This window comes from Carcharhinus amblyrhynchos, chromosome 9 (genome assembly GCF_965287045.1).
Source record: "Carcharhinus amblyrhynchos chromosome 9, sCarAmb.v2.hapA, whole genome shotgun sequence".
Classification (NCBI taxonomy): domain Eukaryota; kingdom Metazoa; phylum Chordata; class Chondrichthyes; order Carcharhiniformes; family Carcharhinidae; genus Carcharhinus; species Carcharhinus amblyrhynchos.
The window spans coordinates 93227282-93247876 of NC_137332.1; the positions used below are offsets into that span (position 1 = coordinate 93227282).

The 20595-nt window shown below is 43.7% G+C and overlaps 1 protein-coding gene across 1 annotated transcript; it reads right to left on the reverse strand.

Annotated features, from left to right (window-relative positions):
- Positions 1-209: 209 nt before the first annotated feature.
- LOC145348061 (uncharacterized) lies at positions 210-4558 on the reverse strand. Its single transcript, XM_080196198.1, has one exon. The coding sequence runs from the start codon at positions 4381-4383 to the stop codon at positions 3580-3582; it is 804 nt and encodes a 267-aa protein (XP_080052324.1). The 5' UTR covers positions 4384-4558; the 3' UTR covers positions 210-3579.
- Between the last annotated feature and the right edge of the window lie 16037 nt (positions 4559-20595).

Genomic DNA, 20595 nt, shown 5'->3' on the forward strand with positions numbered 1-20595 from the left:
CATAAAGGGGAAGTTTAACATTCCACCCAAGTTGCAAATCTTTGAATTGTGGAAGGAAACTGGAGCACCCCGAGGAAAATGTGCACACACGGGGAGAATGTGCAACCCCCACACAGATAGACATCCAAGGCACGAATTGGATACAAATCCCTAGCACTGTGAGGCTAACCACAGTGCCACCAAGCTGCTCCTGATCATTTCAGTGTCTAGGACCACACCATACTGACAAATTAGATGGTTTGCTTTAAGTTTAAAAAATACATTTATTGTGTTATAAATCTATTCAGAAGATTGATAAAACATCAGACAAACAACAACATAATATTCAGCTTACACCGAACTCTGAATCAACCAAAATAACAAAGCATTTGAAAAAGACTCAAGATCTTTCTTTGAATATGAAATGAATCCTGGAAGAGTGTGAGGTGAACAAATCACACCACTATTACAATGAGGCATGATACTGGGAGTGGCTGACCTCGGTTCCTTGATCAGTTGGTGAAATTAAATCTGCCTTATCAGCTGTCTGCTGTGAAGGAACAGCTTCTCTTGTTACACATAGATGTCTGCGGTTGCAATGATAGATCTCGTTGTTCATTTTCACTGTATACAATCAAGCTGACAACTTTTCTACACAGGACCTGAATTGTCCCATGAATTGATTTTTGTTGAGTTTATTGAATGTTTGTTCTCTGACCTACTCTCCAACTCTCAACTCAGGCAATGATGCTGCAGCTTTATCAAAGCAAAATTTGTCTTTCCGACTTTTCACTTTGCTCTTGACACTCACTCTGGTTATTGTATCTGGCCTCAGTCATTTTTATCTGTTGGAAGAGTGGTCTGGGTGCAGCATGTTATTAGTCACTGGACTGGACAACTTGTCATGCCTGGAGTATGCCTGTTTCCCCACTCTAAGATTCCCTTCTACTATGCTGGATCGAGTTGATTCTTTGATGTCTTTAGTAATGTTCACCACTGGTCCAGCCATTCCATTTGATTGTGGATAGGGTGGAGATGATGAGTAATGTTGAATTTTTGAATCACTCATCAATTGTCTGACTTTGTGAATTGAGGGCCATTGTCACTCATCACAATATCAGGGATGCCAGGATGGTTGAAGTGTGTTTTCAGGTATTCTACAATCTTCACTGATAGTTGTTGACATCAGCTGTTCTAACTCCCAGTAGTGTGAACATTAGTTGATTTTGATGAGATAATCAGTTTCGGTGAGAGTGAAAAGATCTACTCCAAGCTCCATCCATGGTCTGCTTAGGATGTAATGAGTCAGTAAACAGCTTTGTCTTAGCTTGATGTTTACTAAGAATATTAATGTTTAATAAGAACTTCACTGGCTGATGTTGTTCTTAATTTTATTGCTCATGTTTAACCAATAGAGCATTTCTCTTTTCTTCCTCAGACTAGACTCCATTGTTTTATGCTTCAGCATTTCTTTTTTCATCTCTTGAGGAATAATGGCCACAGTCCCTTGTACAAGATGCCATTGATCAGTTTGTGTTAATAGTCTGGATACAAATACAACTGGCTGTCCTTGCTGCATGACGGTTGCTCCGAGTCCTGTTTCACTGGCACCTCATTGCAGGGTAACTTCATCACTGACATCATAGTACCTTCAGCACTGGCGTTGTTGTCACTAGTTGTTTGATGTGAGTGAAAGCTGCTTCTTGTTCTGTGACTCAATACCACTGAACATCCTTTGCAGTGAGCTTGTGTAAGAGATTCACATTCTAATGACAGATCAACAAGAATTTTCTCACACTGTTTCCCACAGGATTCACCGATTGTTCCAGGAGATCCAACAACTGTGTTCTTTATTTCAGAACTCACAGCAATAGGGTTTACGGAGAAGATAGGAGCAGGAGGAGGCCATTTTCCCCTTCAAACCTACTCCACCATTCATTATGATCATAGCTGCTTTGTCCCCATAACGTTTCATCCCATTTGCCTCAAGTGCTAAATGTCACCACCTCTTGAACACATTTAATGTTTCGGCATCAACTACTTCCTGTGGTAATGAATTCCACAGGCTCACCATTCTCTGGGTGAAGAAATGTCTCATCTCCATCCCAAATGGTCTTCCCCGAATCCTCAGATTGTGACCCCCTGGTTCTGCACTCCCTTATCATCGGGAATATCCTTCCTGCATCTCTGTTAGAATTTCATAAATCTCGTATAAGAGATTTGCCCCTCATTTGTCTGAACTCCAGCAGAAACAATCATAACCGAGTCAATCTCTCCTCATACATCAGTCCCGTCCTCCCTAGAATCAACCTGGTAAACCTTCACTGCACTTCCTCGAAAGCAAGAACATCCTTCTTCAGAAAAAGAGACCAAAACTGCATATAATACTCTAGGTGTGGCCTCATCAAGGCCCTATATAATTCCAACAGCACATCCCTGCTCCTGTATTCAAACCCTCTTGTAATGAAGGCCAATATACCATTTGCCTTCTTTACCACCTCCTGCACCTGCATGCTTGCCTTCAGCGACTGGTGCACAAGGATATCCAAATCCCGCTGAACACTCTCCTTTCCCAATTTACAGCCATTCTTGATCCGCCTTCTTGTTTTTGCTTCCAAAGTGAATAATCTCACATTTATCCAAATTATACTACATCTGTCATTGATTTGCCCATTCAGCCAACCTGTCCGGATCATGCTGAAGGATCTTTGCATCCTCGTCACAGTTTACCCTCCCACCCAACTTTGTATTATCTGCAAACTTTGAGATGTTACATTACGTTCCTTCATCCAAATCATTAATATATACTGTGAATAGCCGGGGTCCCAGCACCAATCCCTATGGCACCCGACTAGTTACTGCCTGACAATTTGAAAAGGACCACCCATTCATTCATACTCTTTGTTTTCTCTCTGCCAACCAGTTTTCTATCCATCTCAATACACTTCTTCCAATCCCACGCACTTTAATCTTGCATGATAATCGCTTATGCAGGATTTTTTCAAACGATTTTTGAAAGTCCAAATATACCACATCAACTGGCTCCCTCTTGTCAGCTCTACGCATTACAGCTTCAAAGAATTCCAACAGATTTGTCAAGCATGATTTCCCCTTCATAATCCTGACTCTCCTAATCCTGGCACTGCTTTCTAAATGCTCTGTTATGAAGTCCTTGATAATGGATTCAAGAATTTTCCCCAGTATCAATGTTAGGCTTACTGGTCTATGATTCCCTGTTTTCTCTCTACCTCCCTTTTTGAATATTGGAGTAATATTAGCTACCCTCCAATCTGCAGAGATTGTTCTAGTCTATAGAATCTGGGAAGATGACCAGCAACGCACCCACTATTTCTAAAGCCACTTCCTTAAGTACTCGGGGATGTAGATTATCAGGCCCTGGGGGATTTAACTGCCTTCAATCCCACCACCCAGCACCCAGTTTCTCCATGTGAGAGTGTTGATAGAGTAGCATATGTGCTGTCTGAGAGCTTCGTCACACACCTCACACTTGAGGAGTTCCTCTTCTCTGTGAATCTTCTGGTGTCCCAAGAGAGTCAAAGACATCAAGAAGGTTTCATTGTAATTGTTATTCCTGTTGACTTACTCCCCTGTGTGAATCCTCTGATGGAGCAGCAGTTTTGATGACTCCGAGAATGATTTGTTACACACCTCACACTTGAATGGTTTCTCCATTTTGTGAATGCGTTCATGCACACGGAGGTGTGATGATCCTGAGAATGATTTGCCACACACCTCGCATTTGAAAGGTTTCTCTCCTGTGTGAATGCGTTGGTGTACACAGAGTGTCGATAGCTGAGAGAATGTTTTGTCACATGTCTCACAGGCAAATGGTTTTTCCCCAGTGTGAATGCGTTGATGTGAGCGGAGAGTTGATGATAACAAGAATGATTGGTTACAAACCTCACATTTGAATGGTTTTACCCCTGCATGGGCTCTCTGATGGAGCAGGAGTTTTGATGATTGTGTAAAGGCTTTATCACACATATGACACTTGAATGGTTTTTCCCCAGTGTGAATGCGTTGGTGGATGCAGAGGGTTGATGATTGGGAAAATGATTTATCGCACACCTCACAGATAAATGGTTTCTCCCCTGTGTGAGTACGTTGATGTCTGCGGAGGCTACCAGACTGTGAGAATGACATGTTGCACACCTCACATGTGAATGGTTTCTCCCCAGTGTGAATCTTCCTGTGCCTCAGCAGCTGGGAAGATTGGGTGAAAGCCACCTCACAAACTTCACACTTAAAGGGTTTCTCTCCTGTGTGCTTCCTCTGATGTCTTAAGAGTACAGTAGATGTCACAAAGGCTTTACCGCACGTATCACACTTAAATGGTTTCACTTCCATGGAGCTGTCTTGTGTTAAGTTGCTCAACAGATCCATACGCCGACCCCATCGATTTCCAGATGATGGTTTCACTTCCAACCTTCTGTGTGTTGAGCAATGCTGGGAAGGGGCTGGATGCCTTCTCACAGTTGTACAGTTGTTCCTTCAGTGATGGTCAGGATCTATCTGCGGTGTTTATCCTCTCTGTATTCTCTAGTGTAGTACAGTGCAATCCTTCTGTAAAACAGGAAAAGGAAACATGATTTCCTCCAACTCCCTCTCCTCCTTTGCTGAAGGGGCTGACTCCTCAGTTAGAGACTGTTTCACAGTACCAGTCTGCTATTGCCCTGTGTGGGGATTGGATACAAGTCCTTTTTCAATCAGCAGAAATACCAATTCCCCCCTTACTTTCCCAAATTATTTGAAGAAAACATACTGGGTAGGAAGTGCTAGCCACTCCCAGATAATTACACCTCAACTTCTCATATTCAATAATGATCCATCAACAAAACTCAGCTTGTAGATCAGAAAGAAAATGCTTCCAGTAAACACACAAAATATCCAACACAGCTCCAATCAAACAGCTCAGCACAAAACACCAAGTAAACAGGTCTCTCAGCTGGGTCTTTTCACACAGCATAAGGGGCATTTCAGAACATAAGAAATAGGAGCAGGAGTAGGCCATCTAGCCCTTCGAGCCTGCCCCGCCATTCAATAAGATCATGGCTGATCTGTCTTGGCTCAGTTCCACTTTCCCGCCCTCTCCCCATAACCCTTAATCCCCCTGCCTATCAAAAACCTATCTACCCGTGTCTTAAATATATTTAGCGAGGCAGCCTCCACCACTTCAACGGGCAGAGAATTCCAGAGATTCACCACCCTTTGAGTGAAGAAGTTCCTCCTTAACTCCATTCTAAACTGTCCCCCCCTTATCTTGAGGCTGTGCCCTCTAGTCCTAATGTCCTTTCTGAGCAGGAAGAGCCTCTCCACCTCTATCCTATCCATCCCATTCATCATCTTATATGTCTCAATGAGATCTCCCCTCATTCTTCTAAACTCTAACCAGTACAAGTCTAGTTTATTCAGCCTCTCCTCATAGTTCAACCCCCTCAACTCCGGTATCAGCCTAGTAAACCTCCTCTGCACTCCCTCCAAGGCCAAAATATCCTTGCGTAAGTGCGGCGACCAAAACTGCACACAGTACCCCAGCTGTGGCCTCACCAGTGCCCTGTACAGTTGCAGCAAGACCTCCCTACTTTTACATTCAATCCCCCTCGCTATGAAGGCCAGCATCCCATTCGCCTTCCTGACCACCTGCTGCACCTCCAGGCTGGGTTTTTGCGACTCATGCACAAGGACCCCGAGGTCCCTCTGCACCGTCGCCTGCTGCAGTTTTTCGCCATGTAAGTAATAGTCCTTCCTACCAAAGTGGACAACTGCACACTTGCTAACATTAAATTCCATTTGCCAGTTCCTGGCCCATTCACCCAGCCTATCTAGATCCTTCTGCAGACTTTCCACACCCTCCGCACAATTTGCCGTTCCACCAATCTTGGTGTCATCAGCAAATTTCAACACCATACACTCAGTTCCCTCCTCCAGATCATCTATATAAATGGTAAATAGCTGAGGCCCCAGCACCAATCCCTGGGGCACTCCGCTCGTCACCAACCACCAATCCGAATAGCACCCATTGACCCCCACTCTCTGCCTCCTATTTGACAGCCAATCCTCTATCCACACTAACACCCTACCCCCAACTCCATGGCCCCTAACCTTCTGTAATAACCTCTTGTGCAGCACCTTATCAAACGCCTTCTGAAAATCAAGAAACATCACATCTACTGGCTCTCCTCTATCCACCGCCCTAGACACATCCTCATAGAGCTCCAATAAATTCGTCAGACACGACTTCCCCTTAACGAAACCGTGCTGTGTCTGCTCTGTCAAACAATTCTCCTCAAGATGCCTCGCTATTTTCTCCTTGATCACGGATTCGAGCATTTTACCTACAACAGACGTTAAACTAACCGGCCTATAATTCCCTGCCTTTTGCCTGCCCCCCTTCTTAAACAACGGCGTAACATTAGCCGTTTTCCAATCTTCCGGCACTTCCTCGGAATCCAGCGAGGTTTGGAAAATAATCATCAATGCATCCACTATCACCTCCGCCATTTCTATCCGGTCCTGGGGACTTGTCCACAATCAGTCCCTCCAGTCTGTCGAGCACTGCCTCTCTAGTAACAATAATGTCATTCAGGCCCTCCACTCCTACCATCTGTCCACCGCTAACACCCGGCAAATTATTCACATCCTCCTCCGTGAAGACCGAAACAAAAAAGTTATTCAAGGCCTCAGCCATTTCCCCATCCCCTACCACTAAGTCCCCCCTCTCATCCTCTAAGGGTCCAACGTTCACCCTAGTCAGCCTTTTCCTTTTTATATATTTATAAAAACTCTTACTGTCCTTTTTTATATTTAGCACTAGCCCAGCTTCATAGTTTATCCTCCCCTTCTTCATCAACTTCTTCGTCATTCTTTGTTGATATTTAAACCTCTCCCAATCCTCTTCTCGCCCACTACTCTTAGCTACTCTAAACGCATCCGCTTTTAATTTAATACTCTCCTTTACCTCCTTCGTTATCCTCGGCTGATTATCTCTCCTACGATCCTTTTTAACCATCGGAATAAATTTCTGCTGAGCACCAAGAAAGATCTCCTTAAAGATCCTCCACTGTTCCTCAGCAGACCTACCTTCCAATGTGCTCCCCCAATCAACATTCGCCAATTCCTCTCTCATCCTATCGTACTCCCCTATGTTCAAACAAAGGACACAGGTCCGGTAACCCACTTTCTCCTCCTCCATCTGCATCAGACATTCCACCATACAATGATCACTCTTCCCAAGAGGATCCTTCACCACAAGGTCCCTAATTCTACCTGCCTCATTACATAACACCAGATCTAAGATAGCTCGCTCCCTCGTCGGCTCCAACACTCACTGTTCAAGGAAACTATCCCGGCAGCATTCCAAGAACTCTTCCTCAAGCCCACCGTGTCCAACATGGGTCGACCAATCAATATGCAGATTGAAATCCCCCATAATTATCGCCGTTCCATTCCTGCACGCCGCATTTATTTGCGCGTTAACAGCCCGCCCCACCTCCAGATCATTATTTGGGGGCCTATAGACGACACCCACCAGCGTCTTCCTCCCTTTGCTGTTCCTAATCTCCACCCACAATGATTCCACTTTCTGCTCTTTGGCTCCTATATCATCCCTTACTACCACCCTGATGCTATCCTTAATCAGCAGAGCTACGCTCCCCCCTTTTTCCTCCCGCCTATCCTTCCTAAACACCTGATACCCCGGACATTCAGCTCCCAGTCCCTGTCACCTGACAGAGACACCTGATTTCCACACCTGATTCCCCACAGGATAGTCAGACTGCCTGAACATTAGTGTGGATATGATGCAATATAATTATTATAAATTCTGCTCCTTCACTCACCATCTCCTGACTGGGTTTTCAGTCCCTACAGGAAGTGAAGCAGCTGTGAAAGAGGAAGAGGAGAGAATGGGCAGAGTGGGTGGGCTCTCTGATTGACGTCTCTCACAGCCAATCACAATATTTCTGGAGTAACAGGAGTTTCCTGAAGTTTGGGAAACTGACCAGGGAAACGGAGGCGACTTTGAGCAGCAGATCAGGTGGAGATTTAAATTTGTCATTGTCCCATCTGAATAAAACCTCACTTATTGCAGCTGCTGTTTCAGTTCCCCTGGTAAATGTTTGACAGAGATTTCTAGTGTGGGAATAACATTCTTCATCCTCAGAGACTTTTAAACTGACATCATCAGTGTGGGATGCATAACCTCAGATGTGTTTGACAGCAGATCAGAAGAGGACGGCCCACAGCATCCAAGGTAGTGATGATGTGCAGTGGTGGGATCAGCACATGGATAGGAGAGAGACGGAGATCCAGGGAGGGGAAATTGACCCAGTAACTGAGGAGTTCTTCTATTCCTGGGATTCCTTGTTGATTCAGGGATTGTGCTGAGGCTCCTTGTGTGAGTAGATGCCCCATGGTTTGATATATTACAGTCCTACCCTGCCCAGGGCTCAAATGCTGTAGAGGTTCAGCCTTCCTCAGCTCCAAATTCTGAGACTTATTCAGTTCTTCAGGTTATTCTCCTGAGCTGTCCTGATCCCTTTACCTCTCCTGGGATGTCCCAGTTCATTTTCCTTTCCCAGGAATGTCCTGCCCCAGACTATTGGTGCCTGAGCACCCAAAAATCTGAGTGTAATTTGAAGAGCCGCCTCAAGCAGGTGCAATTGGCAGAAACTCACCACTCTCATTATTCCCATTTGGGGCCGTGGTCATTTCTGTGTTTGGTATCAGCTTCCTGGGTGATGTTTAACAAATCAGTGTTAAAGATCACAAAAGTTCCATATATGATTTTAGGAATGGTGAAATCACTTTGATGGGATTGGAGTAGAACTTTCCCAACGGCAACCAGAGACAGAGATATGTGGACAGATTGTGGAAAAATTTAAAACAGCAGGGTTGTTATGGTGGGTGATTGTAACTTTCCTTATTTACTGGGACTCCCTTCATACCAGGGGCTTAATTGGCAGGGTTTTTTTTTAGGTGTGTCCAGGCAGGTTTCTTAAAACAATATGTAAATAGTCCAATTACAGAAGGAGCCATATTACGCCTGGTATTGGGAAATAAGCCTGGCCAGGTTATCAAAGGGCTGGTGGGAAGCAGTTTGGAAACAGTGACCATAAATTTTAAGTTATTTATGGATCAGGATAAGAGTAGACCTCAGGTGAAAGTACTAAACTGGAGGAAGATTAACTATGACAATATTAGGCAGGAACTGGGGAATGTAGGTTGCAAGCAACTGCTGAGGATAATTCTACATCTGTCGTGGGAATCTTTTAAAGGCCAGTTGATATGTTCATGTGAAAATGAAGGATAAGGATGGCAAGATTTGGGAACCTTGGGTGAAGAGAAATTTTGACCTTAGTAAGAAAAAGAATGCATAAGTAAGGCTTTGGAAACTGAAGACTGACACCGAAGAATATATAGAAAGAAGTTAAACAAGGAGTTAGGAGGCTAAAAGGGGCCCATGAAATGCCTTTGACAAACAGGATTAAGGAAAATCCCAAGGTATTTTACACTTATATAAGGAGCAAGAGGGTAACTAGGGAAAAGGATAGTTCCACTCAAGGACAAAAGAAGGAATTTATACATGGAGCGGGAGGAAGTGGGTGAGGTCCTTAAATACTTTGCATCGGTATTCACGAAGGAAAAGGACATGGTTGATGAGTCTAGAGAGCGCTATGTTAATATTCTTGGAACAGTGTTCTGAAAGCTCATGATTCCAAATAAACATGTTGGACTTTAACCTGGTGTTCTGAGACTTCTTACTGGGGGACATAGGTTTGAGGTAAAAAGGGAAAAGTTTGAGGGAGTTGTGAGAGCCAAGTTGTTTTTATACAGAGATTGGTAAGTGCCTGAAATGCAATGCCAGATGAGGTGGTAGAAGCAAGTGGAATAGCAATGTTTAAGAAGCATCTTGTAGAGATGCCTGTGTTGGATTGGGGAGAACAATAAGAAGTCTCACAACACCAGGTCAAAGTCCAACAGGTTTTGGAGCACTGTTCCTTCATCAGGTGAGTGGGATTTCAGTTCACAAACAGGGTATATAAAGACACAAACTCAATTTACAAAATATTGGTTGGAATGCAAGTCTTTACAGGTAATCAAGTCTTAAAGGTACAGACAATGTAAGTGGAGAGAGGGTTAAGCACAGGTTAAAGAGATGTGTATTGTTTCCAGACAGGACAGTTAGTGAGATTGAGCAAGCACAGGCAAGTCATGGGGGTTACAAATAGTGTGACATGAACCCAAGATCCCTGTTGAGGCCATCCTCATATGTGCGGAACTTGGCTATCAGTCTCTGCTCAGCGACTCTGCGCTGTTGTGTGATGTGAAGGCCTCCTTGGAGAATGCTTACCCAAAGATCAGAGGTCAAATGCCTATGACCGCTGAAGTATTCCCCAACAGGAAGAGAAAACTCTTGCCTGCTGATTGTCGAGCGGTGTTCATTCATGCGTTGTTGTAGCGTCTGCATGATCTCCCCAATGTGACATGCTTCGGGACATCCTTTCCTGCAGCGTTTCAGGTAGACAATGTTGGCCAAGTTGCAAGTGTACCTGATGGATGGCGTTCTCACATGAGATGATGGCATCCATGTTGATGATCAGGCTGTTCCTGCAGAGGTTGCTGTGGCATGGTTGTGTGGTGTTGTGGTCAATGTTCACCTGAATGCTGGGTAGTTTGCTGTGGACAGTGGTCTGTTTGAGGTTGTGTGGTTGTTTGAAGGCAAGAAGTGGGGGTGTGGTGATGGCCTTGGCGAAATGTTCATCCTCATCAATGACATGTTGAAGGCTCCGGAGAAGATGTCGTAGCTTCTCAGCTCCGGGGAAGTACTGGACAACGAAGGGTATTCTGTCTGCCATGTCCCGTGTTTGTCTTCTGAGGAGGTCGGTGCAGTTTTTCACTGTGGCACACTAGAACTGTCAATTGATGAGTTGAGCGCCATATCCTATTCTTATGAGGGCATCTTTCAGCATCTGGAGGTATCTGTTGCAATCCTCCTCATCTGAGCAGATCCTGTGTATATGGAGAGCTTGTCTGTAGGGAATGGCTTCTTTAGTGTGTTTAGGGTGGAAGCTGGAGAAGTGGAGCATCGTGAGGTTATGCGTGGGCTTGCAGTACAGTGAAGTGCTGAGGTGAGAGTCCTTGATGGAGATGCGTGTGTCCAAGAATGCAACTGATTTCAGTGAGTAGTCCATGGTGTGTCTGATGGTGGGATGGAACTTGTTGATGTCATCATATAGTTGTTTCAGTGATTGTTCACCCTAAGTCCAAAGGGAGAAAATGTCATCGATGTATCTAGTGTATAGCATCGGTTGAAGGTCCTGTGCAGTGAAGAGGTCTTGTTCGAACATGTGCACGAAGATGTTGGCATAATGAAGTGCAAATTTCGTCCCCATGGCTGTTCAGTGTATCTGGATGAAGAAGTGGTTGTTGAAGATGAAGGTATTGTGGTCCAGGATGAAGCGGATGAGTTGTAAAATTGCATCTGGAGATTGGCAGTTGTCGGTGTTGAGTACTGAGGCAGTTGCAGCAATGCCATCGTTGTGGGGGATGTTCGTGTAGAGCGCCGAGACATCCATTGTGACGAGGAGTACTCATGGTTCAACTGCTCCGTGTGCTGAGTTTCTGTAGGAAGTCCATAGTATCACAACAGAAGCTGGGGGTTCTTTGTACAAAATTTCAGGATGCCCTCGACATAGCTGGAGAGGTTCTTGCACAGGGTCCCGTTGCCCAATACAATGGGATGGCTGGGTGTGTTTGCCCCGTGTATCCTCAGGAGGCAGAAGGGATCTCCAATGTGGGGAGTATGTGGGATGAGAACACAGAGGGTGCTCTGAAGGTCCAGATCAAATGTCTTGATCAGTCTGTTGAGTTGACAGGTGTGTTCTTTGGTCGGATCTGCGGGTAACTGTCTGTTGTGTTCCTCGTTCCTCAAGAATCATCTTGACAGATACATGAATGGGAAGGGAATAAAGGGATATGGACCGTGTAGAGGAAAAAGGTCTTTAGATTAGAAAGGCATCATGTGTTGGCACAGGCTTGGTGGGCCGAAGTGCCTGTTATCTGTTGTACTGTTCTTGGTACACTTCAAATTTAACTTGCATTTAAATTTTCTGATATGGTCAGTTTCAGCCGAATTATGGAGACAAAAATGGCACAAACTAATGTAAACTCTCAATCACAATCTGTGCGTGTTTGGTTGTTGCATATTTGTCAAATAGTTTCATACTCTGAAGCAGTTTTATTTAAGGGTGGTACATTGTGATGTGATTGACTTTGTGATCAGTGCAGTGTGTAAACATTTACAGGATAATTTCTTCACTCATTTTACAACATTTGTATTTCAATAAATGCTTGGTGAGGTTTGTACAGGGAGCCCAGAGTCTGCGGAATTATTCGTGTGGTCCTGGCAACTTTAATCCATGTTCATGGAATAATCCATCTGGATTTGGATTTAAACCCACAACCTTGTTCTCTGAGTCAGAGGGTTGTGGGTTCAAGTCCCACTCCAGGACTTCAGCACAAAAAATCTTGGTCGACTCTCCACTGCGGCACTAAGGAGTGGAAGAGATTACAGGGATAGGGAGGGAAGAAGCCATGGAGGGATTTGGAAACAAGTTCTAAAACCTCACTAACACTAACAATGAGCTTTTCTGGGGAAACTGGTTTATTTCTTCTGTTTTATTCAAGACAGACTGTTAGAACTCTGCCTAAACAATAGGACTTTGAGTGAATGAAAGCAGAATGGTTTATCAGCAGTACTGATTGAAGACAATCCCTTAAAATATGCATTCCAGCTGACACCAAAAACTTTACCAATTTTCACAGCTTCTGGAACCAAACACAAAGATAACACTGATACTTGCAGCTCAAACTAGTTACCCCTTTAAATCAAATCAAACTTTCAGGCTGCCAGTTTACAGGTGGAGTAGCATCCCGTACACAACCTTGGAACTTAAATCCTTAAAAACTGAATCTAATACAACAGAAATATTCTAAGCTATTGTCAGCTGTGGTTTAGTTAGCACTCCCGTGTCTAAGTGTGTTGTGGGTTCAAATTTTACTCCAGAGACTTGAGCAGAGGCTGACATTCCAGTGCAGAACTGAGGGAGTAAGGTAATGGACAATTTGCTGAAGTCCCAGATGACCATAGGCTGGTGGTGATTTGAAGGTTACCACACCTCAGGCAAGAGGTAAGGTTGAGAAGGCAGGCCTTCATGAATAACGTTGGCTGATATGGGAATTGAACCTGCACTGTTGCCATCTTTCTGCATCACAAACCAGCCATTAGGCAACTGATATATCAACCCCCACTGAGGGACTGCTGCATTGTCTGAGATAACATCTTTCAGATGAGTTAAATAAAGGCCCTCTCAGGTGAATGTAGGAGGTCATAGAAGTTTACAGCATGTAAACAGGCCCTTTGGCCCAACTTGTCCATGCTGCCCTTTTTTTTTAAAAGCCCCTAAGCTAATCCCAATTGCCTGCAATTGGCCCAAATCCCTCTATACCTATCGTCCCATGTAACTATCTAAATGCTTGTTAAAAGACAAAATTACCCGCCTCTACTACTACCTCTGGCAGCTTGTTCCACTCACCACCCTTTGTGTGAAAAAATTGCTCCTCTGGACACTTTTGCATCTCTCCTCTCTCACCTTAAATCTATGCCCTCTAGTTTTAGACTCCCTTATCTTATGGAAAAGATATTGACTATGCAGCTGATCTATGCCCCTCATTATTTTATAGACTCTATAAGATCATCCCTCAGCCTTCTATGCTCCAGAGAAAAAAGTCCCAGTCTATCCAGCCTCTCCTTATAACTCAAACCACCAAGTCCTGGTAGCATCCTAGCAAATCTCTACTGCACTCTTTCTAGTTTAATAATATCCTTTCTATCATAGGGTGATCAGAACTGTACACAGTATTCCAAGCGTGGCCTTACCAATGTCTTGTACAACTTCAACAAGACGGCCCAACTCCTATATGGACACTTCTATTTCAATCTATGTGCTGCACTATTACAATCTGAGCCATCACTGTCAAGAAGGATGGCAAAATGGTTAGCGCTACTACCCTACAGTGCCAGGGACCCAGGCCCAATCCCTGGCCCAGGCCACCGTCCATGCGGAGCCCGCACACACTCCCCGCGCCTGCATGCCCCCCCCCCCCCCCCCCCCCCCCCCCCGGGACTTCTTTGGTTTCTTTCTGCTATCTTTCTGTCAATTCTTTCCTCCTCTCCTCTTGATTCTTCTCTTCTTGCATCTCTTATTTCTGTTCCTACTCCTCTCTCTCTCCAGTCCAGCATTATAAAGATGAGTGAACTAGAGAGAAAATTCAGCATTTTAAACACTGTCATAAATGAAAAACAAAGCAGAAACTCCATATAACATTGTTGAAGTAATAATGTAATTATGACCATATTAAGCTATTTTAACTATTTCTTCTATTTCTGTGACACAATTGAAATAGACTATTATCTGTGGGCCTGTATTTTGCTGAAATAATTGCTGGTGACAGCATGTAGACTGGAATCATGAAAATGCCGCCCTTTTTTTTAAACCCCTAAGCTAATCCCAATTGCCCGCATTTGGCCTATATCCTTCTATACCCATCTTACCCATGTAACTATCTAAATGCTTTTTAAAAGAAAATATTGTACCCACCTCGACTACTACCTCCAACAACTTGTTCCAGACAGTCACCATTCTCTGTGTGAAAAAATTGCCCCTCAGGACACTTTTGTATCTCTCCCCTCTCACCTTAAACCTATGCCCTCTGTTTTAGACTCCCCTACCTTTGGGAAAAGATATTGACTATCTAGCTGATTTGTGCCCCTCATTATTTTATAGGCTAAGTTGGTAGAAAAAAATCTATAGTGTTCCTCACAGATTCTTTGGCAGAAATCAGCCAGCAGATTTAGCTTGGAAACTGTGCGCAGGCATTTAAGTTTCTGCTGGAAACCTAAACACAAAACTAAGGCATTCACAGTTGTGAGGTATCAAAAGTTGTAGGGTTGCTCAGTCAACAAGCTAATAGAAGGCGATCAGTTGAAACGTTGAGAATTAAAGAGAATTGAGTACTGTGGCATGTTTTTGGCTATGTCCCAGAAGAGGTGAATGAACCTTCAAGATTCTTATAGTGTATAAAAGGGACTGTTGGGGGTGAGTAAAAAGCAGAACTAAGTTGTTAGTATAAATAATGATGAGCTAAAATGTTATGGTCAGAGTGTTTTCTTTGCTTAAGTCTTTTTTTGTACAATAAAGTTAAATTTTGATTAAAAACATGAAATCTGTTGATTAATAGTGTTCACATTTTCTTTTCAAAAGTTAACTGTCTCAAACAGATCATCTACTGCATAATTTGGCTGCTATGGTTTTTATATTGCAACTCAAACTACATTTCAAAATGCATTACATTCGATAAGTTGATATTTGACTCCTTGCATTAATCAAAATTATAAATTCAAGCATTTCTTCTCTAAGAAAACATCCTACTTCCTGTGAATTGGAAATTATAAACCCATTGACGAAGAAAGTATACCAACCCACAGTGACATTGACCAATATATTGTGTACGGGACTTTTTCTGTCAGCTCCTGAGTGCTTCAGTGAACAGGAACACACCATGCTGACAAATCAGGTTGCTTGGGTTAATCTGAAATAAATTTATTGTGAGTTACAAATCTATACAGAAGATTTGATAAAACAACAGACACACAATAAAATATCCAGCTTAAATCAATCTTAGGATCAACCAAAATAACAAAACATTTGAAAATAGCTCAAAATCTTACTCAGAATATGAAATAAATCTTAGAAGAGTGTAAGGTGAACATATCACACCATTATTACATCGAGCTATGATGGGCTGAGGGAACTCAGGTCTTCAGAGACTCATCCCCACTCCCTCACCATACTCAGTACAGTAATCCTCCCAAACAGGACAGTACAAACATTACCCACAATATTAGTCAAACACCCATCATCTGAAGAGAATCTATAATTCATATCACCAACTAAAGCAGGGTCTGATTCTATTCAATGCCCACTCCTGGCTCAATTTAGTAATATATACACACACATTTCCATCAGGGAAAAATCTCTCAGAATACTACAGACAGAAGTTTCTTTAAAATCCCAGTGCTTTAATCTGGCTCTGAATTCCAATGGTCAGAAATGACACCGAACTTTACTGACACCGGATAGAGCTCATTTCCATCATACAAACTCACCAGAGATCCATGATCACATGGGTTCATAGACTAGTTTCCATTCCTGGAAGACACCCTTCCACTGCGTGAGTTGGACAGCACTTTCTAATTCCCAGCTCTCTGCCCTTTGACCTTCCATTCAGCATAATGCCTCTATAGCCATCAATCTGGTTTAACCGCTCCCTCATATGCACCTTCTACACCCTTGTTCCCAAAATTACCTTTAGTTTCTTCCTTCCTGGTCAATCTCTCTGCTTCTCTACTCCAAGAGGTGAAGGTTTGAGTGTGTCTTGTACACAACTGGTTCAACCATTCCTCCACAGTATGACTACCAGCGACACTGCAAACTGCCGGCTCCAAGTGGAGAGGATCTCCAAGAAGATCGTGCATACCGATTCCACATCATCAGCCTTTCATCGCCAGATCTGACTGGACCACATCAAACACTAACGGTCCTGCTTTCTTCTGTCAAGCTGCTCATTACTCCAGAACCATCCTGAAGAGAAAAGATAACCCACAACTTCTCCAACCCAAAACTAACTGTGTCCTTGGGAAGTTATGTTCCAGCTGTATAGAACTCTATTTAGAACCAATCTAGAGAACTGTGTTCCGTTCTGGGCACCGCACCTCAGGGAGAATATATTGACCTTGGAGGGAGTGCAGCATAGATTCATCAGAATGTTCCTGTGGCTAAAAGGGTTAAATTACGCAGATCGGTTGTACAGACTGAGCTTGCATTCCCTTGAAGATAGAAAATTAAAGGGTGATTTAATTGAACTGTTTAAGATGATTAAACAAGTTGATACAGTAGTTGGAGAGAAACTATTCCTCTGGTGGGAGAGTCCAGAAAACGGGGACAGAGCATTAAAATTAGAGCTAGACTGTTCAAGGGTGATGTCAGCAAACATTTCTTCACAAAAAGGGGACTGGAAGTCTGGAACTCGCTCCCCACAAAAATCTGCTGAGGCTGGGGGTTAATTGAAAATTTTAAAACTGAGGTTGATAGGTTTATTGTTAGACAAGGGGATTAAAGGTTACGGAGCCAAGGCAGGTTCAGAGGATCAATGATACACTAAAATGTTACGAGAAACCTTAGATTTGAAGTGTTACTTCTGTGTGGATTGTCTGATGTTGCAGGAGGCTCAATAATTGTTCGAAGGTTTTTTTCACAGGCTTCACACTTGAACAGCTTTTCCCCTGGGTAAATGTATTGGTGTCTCACCAGCTCTGATGACTGTGCAAAGCCCTTATTACACGCCTTACATCTGAATGGTTTCTCTCCTGTATAAAATCTCTGGTGCATCAGAAGTGTTGTAGATGTCGCAAAAGCTTTATCACAAACTTCACACTTGATGGGTTTCTCCTCTGTGTGGATTGTCTGATGTCTTGTGAGGCTTAGTAACTGTGTGCAGGCTTTATGACAAAGCTTGTATATGTATGGTTTCTCCTCTGTGTGAATACATTGGTGTACACAGTTACTGATCATGTATGAGGATGATTTGTTGCACACTTCGTGTGCGAAGGGTTTTTCCCCTATGTGAATCCTTTGGTGCGTCTGGATTTCTGAGCATTGCAAGAAAGACATCTCACAAATTTCATATCTGAAGGTGTGAATCCTCTGCTGTATCAGAAGTTTTGTCAACATCATGAAAGCTTTATCACAAACCTCATATTTGAAGGGTTTCTCCCCTGTATGGATTCTCTGATGGGCCAGAAGGTATAATTGTGAAGGATTTGTCACAATCCTTGTATGTGAACCGTTTCTCCCCTGCGTGAATGCGGAGATGTACATGAAGGTTTGCTGATTCTGAGAATGATTTCTGACACACCTTACACATGTATGACTTCTCTCCTGTATTAATACAATAGTGTGAGCAGAGATTTGATAGTCTAGAGAAGGATTTGTTACAGACCTCATATGAATGGTTTCTCCCCTATGTGAAAGTGCTGGTGTCTGAGGGCCCATGACCACGGGAATGATTTCCCACATACCTCACATATGAATGGTTTCTCGCCAGTGTAAATCTGCTGATGTCTTATGAGTGTCGATGACTCTCTGTAGCCTCGATCACACACCTCACATTTGAATGGTTTCTCCTCCATGTGTTCAACAGGTGTGCCTTGTGTGTTAGGAGACGCTACGAGCCTGTGAAGCCCAGCTCACACTTGAGCAGCCTCTCACCTGTAGGAATGAGTCGATACTTCATGAGGCTCAATGCATGACTGATGTTCTCTCCATACTTGGAGCCCACTCACATTTCTTCCCAGCCTCACCCTGACTGATTGCCCACATCTGAACCTTCAGAAAGTTTGGTCCCACACCACTGACCCGATTCAGATCTGATGATATGTCAAAGCTCTCCTGACCCGACCAATTTCCAGATGATGATTTCACTATCCAACCTTCTCTGTGATAAGCAATGTTGTGAAGGGACTGGATGTCTTCCCACAGTTGTGCAGTTGTTCTTGAGTGATGGTCAGGGTCTATCTGTGATGTCTATCCTTTCTGTATTCTCTGGTGTAGCACAATGCAATCCTTCTATAAAACAGGAAAAGGAAATAAGATTTCCTCCAACTGCCTCTCCTCCTTTGCAGAAGGGTCTGACTCCTCAGCTAACGACTGTTCTACAGTGAATTTAAGTTTTAAAGTTTAAGTTTTAAGCTTATTTATTATTGTCACAAGAGGCTTATGTTAACACTGCAATGAAATTATTGTGAAAATCCTCTAGTTGCCACACTCCAGCACCTGTTCAGGTACACTAAGGCAGAATTCAGCATAGCCAATGTACCTACCTAGCATGTCTTTTGGATTGAGAGAGTAAACGGGAGCAGCTGGAGGAAACCCACTCAGACAGAGGGAGAACATGCAGACTCCAAACAGAGAGTGACCCAAATTGGGAATTGAACCCAGGTCCCTGGCACTGTGAGATTACAGTGCTAACTACTGTGCCACCATGAGCACCAGTCCGCTGTTCCCCTGCATGGAGGATTAGATCCAAATTCTTTCTTTTTCCTCACTTTATTATTTTATACCCTCTGTTTCCAGCAGGGTGACCTGGAGACATGGCTACTTCCTATCTTCCACCCAGACCTCCAACTTCCCAGGAATAGAGACGGCAATGAAAAATATAGTTGGGCTCTCAATTCAATTCAAGCTTGAGCCTTGCTGGTGAAGACCAGGTATAGCTTTAACGTTTGATGTAAAAACACTCAGGAGAAATATTAATTGAATGGAGATTTTGAAATTTGTCCTCTTCCAAAATATTGGAAGCAAACAAAATTGGCAAGAAGTGCTGGCAGTCAAGGAAAATATTGTTTCAGTGTAGCTGATTGAAAAGTTCTGGTTTATCCTGGGAAATTAGATATTCTGCATTCACTCAGACTGTACATTCCAAATTCAGCTACCAGGCACAGCACCAGGCAAAACTATCAAATCCAAGCCCAGGCTTTTGGCAAATTCTTTAAAGAAAACATTAAAAGACATTTTAATCAACGTATCCCTGTCCCTCCCAGATAATTACACCTCACCTTCCCATATTCAGTAATAACCCATCAACAAAACTCAGCCTGTTAATCAGAATGGAAATGCTTCCAATAAACACACTCAATATCCAACACACAGCTCCAATCAAACAGCTCAGCGCTCTGATTGACGGATTCCAAAACCATTCAGACACAGAGGGACCAACAGTCTCATCGACCTCAATCACTCTCAATTCAACATTAGAGGGGGCGGGACTTCACTGCCGGGGCTCCGCCCAGTTCTGCGCAGCCGAGTTCCGGACAGCCTCTCATCATTCGGAACTACATTACCCATGCTGCATGTGTCCCGGGCCTGCGCAGTGACGAATTGCTTAATGGAACGGGGGAAATGTGAACCAGCCCGCGATGCTTGATGGGAGTTGTAGTTCTGCCGCGCGCAGCGACGGTTAGCTCCCAGCGTTCGGGAGTTGGAATGTGAGGAAGCGCGAGTCTCGAGCGGCTGAACCGAATTGAAGAGCAGAGACTGACCCTTGGTAGGAACCAGAGCGATGGCGGTGGGAAGATTCACCATTGCAGGAGATTCTCTGTGTACAACTGAAGAGGAGAAAGTCACACAAGTCACAGCATTCCTCCAGACTGGACAACACAGAAGAATTGCAGGAGGTGGTGGGTCATCTCAAAGGCTGCAGAGAGGTTGCTTCTATTGCCACAGATATTTCCTGACCTGAGGATCTCCAGCATTTTCTGAATCTCTGTATCAGATTTCCAGCATTCGTAGGATTTTGCCCCATTGGATTCCGGGAGTTGCCTGTGCACTTTAGAGAATTGTAGACCATGGGTTGATTTGATAGAACTTTGAAAATAACAGTTTTGTTTTCATTAGAATCCCTATAGTGCAGAAGGGC